The sequence below is a fragment of the Rhinoderma darwinii genome, chromosome 3, assembly GCF_050947455.1.
Source record: "Rhinoderma darwinii isolate aRhiDar2 chromosome 3, aRhiDar2.hap1, whole genome shotgun sequence".
Lineage (NCBI taxonomy): Eukaryota > Metazoa > Chordata > Amphibia > Anura > Rhinodermatidae > Rhinoderma > Rhinoderma darwinii.
Window position 1 is genome coordinate 929,569 of NC_134689.1, and position 8,589 is coordinate 938,157.

General features: G+C 56.5%; 1 protein-coding gene across 1 annotated transcript; it reads left to right on the forward strand.

Moving 5' to 3' along the window:
* The first annotated feature begins 1,059 nt into the window (after positions 1-1,059).
* Positions 1,060-5,817, forward strand: CMAS (cytidine monophosphate N-acetylneuraminic acid synthetase). The gene is made up of 8 exons (XM_075855635.1): positions 1,060-1,266; positions 1,602-1,744; positions 2,442-2,597; positions 2,812-2,942; positions 3,258-3,352; positions 4,110-4,278; positions 4,518-4,671; positions 5,215-5,817. Exons 1-8 carry the CDS (start codon positions 1,100-1,102, stop codon positions 5,388-5,390), a joined length of 1,191 nt encoding a protein of 396 aa, XP_075711750.1. The 5' UTR covers positions 1,060-1,099; the 3' UTR covers positions 5,391-5,817.
* Positions 5,818-8,589: the final 2,772 nt, after the last annotated feature.

The following is an 8,589-nucleotide window of genomic DNA, read 5'->3' on the forward strand; positions in this document are numbered from 1 at the left end:
CATGGTAGGATTAGATACACAGCTCAGCAGACAGTATCACACATGATAGGATTAGATACAGTGGCTCAGCAGACAGTATCACACATGATAGGATTAGATACACAGCACAGCAGGCAGTATCACACATGATAGGATTAGATGCACAGCTCAGCAGACAATATCACACATGATAGGATTAGATACACAGCTCAGCAGACAGTATCACACATGATAGGATTAGATACACAGCTCAGCAGACTGTATCACACATGATAGGATTAGATACACAGCTCAGCAGACAGTATCACACTTGATAGGACTAGATACACCGCTCAGCAGACAGTATCACACATGATAGGATTAGATACAGGGCTCAGCAGACAGTATCACACATGATAGGATTAGATACACAGCTCAGCAGACAGTATCACACATGATAGGATTAGATACACAGCTGAGCAGACAGTATCACACATGACAGGATTAGATACACAGCTCAGCAGACAGTATCACACATGATAGGATTAGATACACAGCTCAGCAGACAGTATCACACATGATAGGATTAGATACACAGCTCAGCAGACAGTATCACACATGATAGGATTAGATACACAGCTCAGTAGACAGTATCACACATGATAGGATTAGATACACAGCTCAGCAGACAGTATCACACATGATAGGATTAGATACACAGCTCAGCAGAGTATCACACATGATAGGATTAGATACACAGCTCAGCAGACAGTATCACACATGATAGGATTAGATACAGGGCTCAGCCGACAGTATCACACATGATAGGATTAGATACACAGCTCAGCAGACAGTATCACACATGATAGGATTAGATACACAGCTCAGCAGACAGTATCACACATGATAGGATTAGATACACAGCTCAGCAGACAGTATCACACATGATAGGATTAGATACAGCGGCCTAAAACTTGCCCCTTGAGGGAAGGGTTACTGACTAGAGCTCCATCATGTGATCAGGAGGCGGGTCGCCCTGTGATTGGTGTAGAAGTGGTGTTTCCGGCTTTTCTTTTGTCACGTGATGGAGGATATAAGTGACGTGGCCGGAAGTAGACATGTTCTGACACGTGTGGTAAACATGGCGGTGGAGAATGGTTCCGGGATGAGGAGAGGACATTTGGCTGCTGTAGTTCTGGCCCGGGGCGGCAGTAAAGGGATTCCGCTAAAGAACATAAAGAAGTTGTCCGGGAAGCCGCTCATCGCCTGGGTGCTGCGGGCCGCGCTGGACAGTGACGCGTTCGACAGGTAAAAGGAAACGTCCGTGTCCTGTTACCATGGAGACAGCTCTATGTGACCTCGATATTGACTAGACAGCCCCATATGTGACCCCCGTTACCATGGACACAGTGTTTCTCCTCCCCCCCCCCTATAATCCTTTACAGAATGATCCCGCTGTAGATGTTCTGATGATGGGAGTTGTAGTCCTCGCTGTTAGACCACGCCCCTAGTGGCTGCGGATGTTCTGGGTGTTTATTGTCGCACGTTCTCCGTTAACGCCGCCGTTGAGTCATTTACCGTGAGAGATGTTTGTGACCGTTCTGTCAGCGACTGATAGAAAACCTTGTTTGTTTTTCTTGCAGCGTTTGGGTTTCTACGGACAGCGATGAAATCGAGAAAGTCGCAAAAGATTACGGGGCGCAGGTCCATCGGAGGAGCGCGGACGTCTCCAAGGACAACACCTCCTCCCTGGAAACCATCCAAGAGTTTCTGCAGCATCATCCAGGTCTGCGGACGCCGTGGCGCGGCCGCCATGTTTACTTGTTGTCATGTGATCGCTTTATTCCCCCCTCTGCTCCCCTCCCCCGTCCTCCTTCTGTTCCTTCACGTGTTGTCTTAAGAGCTGACTCTCCATCAGTGGCTGCGGGGTCTGATCCCGCCTGTGCTGCAGCGATCCCTGGACTCGGTTCATCCTGAGCTGCTGCTTCATGAGTGGAGATCAGGGGGGGTGCAGCGCTACCTGTGTGTGTGGAGAGCGGGGTGACCACCGTGTGCGCGCTGTAGTGGCGGCCATTATTGGGGTCACACGCAGAGGACGACTCCGGGGACCGCTCTGATGATTAATATTTACATGTGACGAGGGCCCCTGACCCTGTGTGACCCCGCGCGGCCCCTGACCCTTTGACCCCGCGCGGCCCCTGACCCTTTGACCCCGCGCGGCCCCTGACCCTTTGACCCCGCGCGGCCCCTGACCCTTTGACCCCGCGCGGCCCCTGACCCTTTGACCCCGCGCGGCCCCTGACCCTGGGACCCCGCGCGGCCCCTGACCCTGGGACCCCGCGCGGCCCCTGACCCTGGGACCCCGCGCGGCCCCTGACCCTGGGACCCCGCGCGGCCCCTGAACATGTGATGTTGTTGTGTCAGACGTCGCTGCTGCCGCCATCTTGACCTCATCTCTCACCGCTCGCGCTTCTCTCCTGTAGAGGTCGATATCGTGGGGAACATCCAGGCCACGTCTCCGTGTCTGCACCCCGAGGACCTCATCCAGGTGGTGGACATGATCCGCGCTCAAGGCTACGACTCGGTGTTTTCTGTCGTCCGGCATCACCTGTTCCGGTGGCGAGAAGTGGAAGCTGCAGGTGAGCGGGGGCAGGGATGTTATTAGCTGGAGATTAGTCGCTGACCACGGCCGCAGACTTCATCAGATGTGATTGGAGGAGCAGCGCGGGGACCGGCCGCTGACAGGTGGGTCCTGGATGACTGCAGGACTACAACTCCCAGCATGTATAGGACACAGAGGGTGGGGGAGGGGGCGGCTCGCTGTCATGTGACCCCTGATGATGTCCCGGACAGGTGAGGCCGCGGTGCCGGAGAACTTGAACCCAGCGTGTCGGCCGCGTCGCCAGGACTGGAGGGGGGAACTCTACGAGAACGGCTCCTTCTACTTCGCCACCAAAGAGCTGATCGTCCGCGGCCTCCTGCAGGTCTGTGTCTCAGCGCAGCGTCATACACGTTCTGTCCTGTGGGGGGCGCCCTCCTGACTGCAGCCCTCGCTCGCCTCTCAGGCTGTGGACATGGAATATGAGGGGAAATATACCGGCTCAGCGCATGCCTGTGAAGGGGGCGGAGCATGGTTGAGCCGCAGTACCTGACGCAGCCACACTTGTATGGAGTCGCTGTGCTGCAGTCACTGCCCGCAGTGCGCTCCGATCATACGTTGTTGGCCTCTCCTCAGGATTAATCACGTGGCGTGTGAGGCGCTGGCGATGTTGACGGTACTTTTATTGTCGTACTTTCAGGGCGGGAAGATGGCGTATTACGAGATGAAGCCGGAGCACAGCATAGACATTGACATCGACCTGGACTGGCCAATCGCAGAGCAAAGAGTTAAAAGGTGAGATGAGACCACGCCCCCCAACTCAGGCTCCTCCTATCATCTTATATTTGTTACTAGAGAGAATGTTATTGCCCCCCCCCCCCCCCCAAATGTGTGTCAACGGGGGGGGGGGGGGGGTGCTGCTGTGAAGAAGGCTCTTCTGGTTCTGTGGAGTCACATGACCTCAGCCGATCTTCAGCCCTGAACACGTGATGGCGCCGGCGACAGTCCTGGAGGGCAGCGTGCGCGGGTTCTGTCAGATTACCGCTACAGCAGAGATGGCGCAGGCGCATCCTCCATTACAGTGAGTAAATAGATGGAGCTGCGCCCCTGCTGGTGAGGTGACGCGCCCCTGCTGGTGAGGTGACGCGCCCCTGCTGGTGAGGCGACGCGCCCCTGCTGGTGAGGCGACGCGCCCCTGCTGGTGAGGCGACGCGCCCCTGCTGGTGAGGCGACGCGCCCCTGCTGGTGAGGCGACGCGCCCCTGCTGGTGAGGCGACGCGCCCCTGCTGGTGAGGCGACGCGCCCCTGCTGGTGAGGCGACGCGCCCCTGCTGGTGAGGCGACGCGCCCCTGCTGGTGAGGCGACGCGCCCCTGCTGGTGAGGCGACGCGCCCCTGCTGGTGAGGCGACGCGCCCCTGCTGGTGAGGTGAGGTGACGCGCCCCTGCTGGTGAGGTGACGCGCCCCTGCTGGTGAGGCGACGCGCCCCTGCTGGTGAGGCGACGCGCCCCTGCTGGTGAGGTGAGGTGACGCGCCTCTTTTCTCTTCCGGCAGGTTCGGATATTTTGGTAAGGGGACCCCCACGGAGGTGAAGCTGCTGGTCTGTAACATTGACGGCTGCCTCACGGACGGGCGCGTCTACGTCAATCAGGAACACGAGATCATTTCCTACAACGTGCGGGATCTGGACGGGATGCGGATGCTGCAGGATAACGGGGTGACGGTGAGTGCTCGGGGGGCTCTGTACAGTTTGGGTTCCCCCTTTTCATTTGCGGATGACTGTGGACCCCGAGATCCGCTCTTAGCAGCAGCAGCGACCCTGGCGTCAAACCCTGGAACTACGGGGGGATGGGATTGGGCTTCAGGGGTGGCGCAGCCCCTTTCATGTGGGGTTCAGACCCCCCTCTCGTCTTATGCTGAGTGGGACCCCCGTTACTAAACCTTCATCGTTCTCCCCTTCAGGTTCGCTTAATCTCAGAAAGGAACATCAGCCCCGCGCTGGTCTCCAGCCTGAATCTACAGTGTGAGGTCCAGACCAACGTCCCCGACAAGATGGCGGTCCTGCGGAGCTGGATGAGCGAGATGGGACTGTCCCTGAACAAAGCCGCGTACATGGGTGAGGGGGAGGGGCGCCGAGTACATGGGTGAGTGGGAGGGGCGCCGCGTACGTGGGGGAGGGGCGCCGCGTACGTGGGGAGGGGCGCCGCGTACATGGGGGAGGGGTGCCGGCCGTGATGCCGTTTCTTATGGTTTTTAGTTGAAGGGAAACACAAGAATGACGAGTGTAGAAACCTGCGGGGGGCGCTATAAGCGCGCAGGACCTCGTGTGTTGTTGGGGGAGGGGCACCCACATGTTCACCAGTCTGACTCCACGTCTTATAGGATCATTTATAGGGGTCGTGTACAGCGACCTCCGCTCCTTCACTAAAACTACAACCCCCAGCATGCTCGCACGTCCGCAGGTGGATCTCGTCCCATCGGGCGTTTCCTCAGACACATTTGACAGTGACCACAACCAATATGGCCGCCTCACAGATGGAGGAAGTGACGACTGATGCTGCTCGGGGAGCCCGGCATGCTGGGAGTTGTAGTGCCACTACAGGCAGGTGACTTTGCTTTGTGGCGCTGTAATCTTCACCTCCTCTTCTGCCCCCTGCAGGCTGCAGCTCCTCGGATGTGGAGTGCCTGAAGCTCGTCGGCACCAGCGGGGTCCCCGCCGACGCCTCTACAGCCGCCAAGATGTCTGACAGCTTCATCTGCACGCGGGGCGGCGGCCGTGGCGCGGTCCAGGAGTTCGCAGAACACATTATAGACTTGATGAGGAGCGGGAGATAAGTGGCCGCTGCCGCCCCTCCCCCGGCCGCCCCTCCCGCTATGGTTTACGGATCTTTTATTCTGGAGCGGTCATAGGAATTGTAGTTTTATTTCTGAGCGAGGCCGCGGACGGATGGTGATCGGCGCCCGGTCCGCTCGTGGGTGGCGGTTTTATTTGCACGGATCAGGAAGGCGGACGCCTTTTATTTGTGGCCTTTTTTATACGGTATATTTTATGATAGGACGGCGGGATGTGGAGGGCGTTTTATTTGTGCGCCGTTGTTCCGTGGGATGATCGCGGTTGTGAAATCCTCGTCTCTATAATTGTTTACAAGCGGCGGATCATTCCGGGGATTCGCTTTAATTTATTCTTTTGCTGGAGATTTTATTTCTGAGGATCCGGTTGTTGTTATAACGGCCGGAATAAATCTTCTAATGGACGACGTTCCGTCTGCTCGCCGTTTGTTTTTCTATAATGGATTTGAATCTTTTGCTTATGTCAAATTTCTGGTTCCTGCTGCAAATCCGATGACATCATCGCCGCCCGCCAGTGATGTCACACATTGTAGTACAAGAAGCCTCCAAAGTGACAAAACTACGGGGGGGGGGATGTAATACGGACAGATCCTGATCGCTGAGCCGTCTGACCGATCCCCAGAACAGGCCGCACATGCATCGTGTCTCCATGGTAACTGCAATGTGCGGAGGTCGCCTGTTGCTCAGGGTCATGTGGGATCTTCTGCCTGCGGTGTATCCGATAATCTGGCGTCTGGACTATTGGAACTGCACTGACCCCCCCCCCATCCGCTGCAGGAACGGCGGGTCATCATGTCGCCCGCTCTCCCCTCTGCTGTAACTTTAATGTGAAATAGTCCAGATTACAGCACAAGTCCTCTAGTCCGGCACCTCCTGATGATCCGGCGTCTCGTGCACGATTTACAGGGATCTTTGATTTGGCGGCTCCTGAAATCACAATGAAGACCAGAGCGCTGACGCATCGGGGGGGGGGGGGGGCGACGCTGTGTTACGTGCGCTCGGCCCTCTGGGTGCCGGATTATCGGAGTTGTCCTGTGACACGAGTGCGAAAACCTCGGGACCGTCTGCCGAATAAGAGGCCGAGGAAGAGCGACCAATGTTTATTGTAAGCCGATGTACAGAGCGAAGTATTGTCCTGGAGAATGACCCGGCAGCGCGGAGGAGGGGGTGCGGGTGCAATGCTCTGCAGGGTCTGACCACACGGCCGGGCTCCCACGTAGCGTAAACGTAGAATTACCGGTGTGGAAATTCTGCTGCGTTTCCAGTGGATGAAAATCCGAGGCCGGCGCTGCGGAAAAAATGCTCATAAATGGACCGGCGGTGCGGATATTAAATCCTCGTCTATTTAGGGGGCGTTTTCGTTGCGGGTTTTCCCATTGAATTCCATGGGGGTGTAAAACCCACAACAAACAGCCGAGCGTTGCGACTTCTGCGGCGGAATTCAGATTCTGCCGCAAAAAATCGCAGCTCCGCAAAAACAAAAAACGTAAAGCTCAGAACCCCGGCGTTGTCATGACTACGAGGATGCGAGCGGCAACTTATTTATTTTTCTGCATTGGAAATTTCACCTGAAAAACTGCGTGACAATGTGCTGCGGCCCCACCCCGGGCGGAATGTGCTGCGGCTTCACGGGCGGAATGTGCTGCGGCCCCCCCCCCCCCACCCCGGGCGGAATGTGCTGCGCCCCCCCCACCCCGGGTGGAATGTGCTGCGGCTTCACGGGCGGAATGTGCTGCGGCCCCCCCCCCACCCCGGGCGGAATGTGCTGCGCCCCCCCCACCCCGGGCGGAATGTGCTGCGGCTTCACGGGCGGAATGTGCTGCGGCCCCCTCCACCCCGGGCGGAATGTGCTGCGCCCCCCCACCCTGGGTGGAATGTGCTGCGGCTTCACGGGCGGAATGTGCTGCGCCCCCCCCCCACCCCCGGCGGAATGTGCTGCGGCTTCACGGGTGGAATGTGCTGCGGCCCCCCCACCCACGTCGGAATGTGCCGTGGCCTCGCGGTTGGATACACTGTGCAGTTTAAGGTCCTGTTCACACTGAGTTTTATGCAGAAGAAAAACTCCCTCAGAATTCCTTCCAGAGTTTGAAAACACTCCGTGTGAACACACCCTTAAGACGGTTTTCGGGGCCGTAAACGCCCCAAAACACGGCTGAAAAATCGGAAGCAGAACGCCTCCAAACATCTGCGCGTTGATTTCAATGGCGTTTATTCCCATGGGGTTTATTTTTTTTATACGCCGGTTTTACAAAACAGCATAAATGAGCAGCGCCGGTCACATCGCGAGACGTTCTGGGGGACATTTTTCATTCTCAATAGAAAAACAGTTTAAAAAAAGTCTGAAAAGCAGCGTCTGCCCCTTGATTTCGCCCCCATATTTTACAGCCGCTTTCAGCCTCGCGTGTGAACGTCGCCTTACGCTGCGTGTCCGGCCTGAAGGTGCAGCGCCGGCTCATTCACGTCATCCGGACGAACGGCACAAACATCAAATCTGTAGGAATTTTCTGTATTTTCACGTAATATCCGATCGTTGGGGCCGGAGTCTGTCCGCACACGTGTAACCGGTTCTCACGACCGGGACGGCGAAAATACGAAACGTAAACAAATACTTTTTACTTTTTATTTAATTTCCTGCTACTTGATCCACGGCGCCGCCTTGTGGCTGAACTGCAAACTGCATCAGTCTATTGATTAGTTTATTTGGCGTCCCCCACGTGTCCTGTCATGTAGAACATCCGCCGTCCAGATGTAGATATAATATTATTGTCCACGCGGCTCCAGATTTTGGGGTATTTGCTGCATCCTGCGGTCCTTCTGTAGCTGTGATAATCATGGGATCGCGTCTTAAAGTGACGCCGCGTTTTGAGCTGTGCGGTTCTCTGCCGTAGATACAGCTGTGTTTGCTGTGTCAGGATCGTGGCGCTGACGCCAACCGCGCAGTTATCTCTGCAGCTACAACCGTCAACCCTACGGCTCAAAACGCAGCGGCGTGCGATGGATTGTTATAGTGCGCTAAATAACGGAAATGATGGTCCGGGGGCAGGAGAGGTGTCGCCCCCTCCCCTGTAATCACACGGTCTCATATGAGCGCACTGATACCCTTTGGCCCCAGCTCTCCACCCCTGACCCCTCCCACCAGGTGTGATCGGATTAATGGCCCCCCCAGCGTTGCTTTGTACTCTAC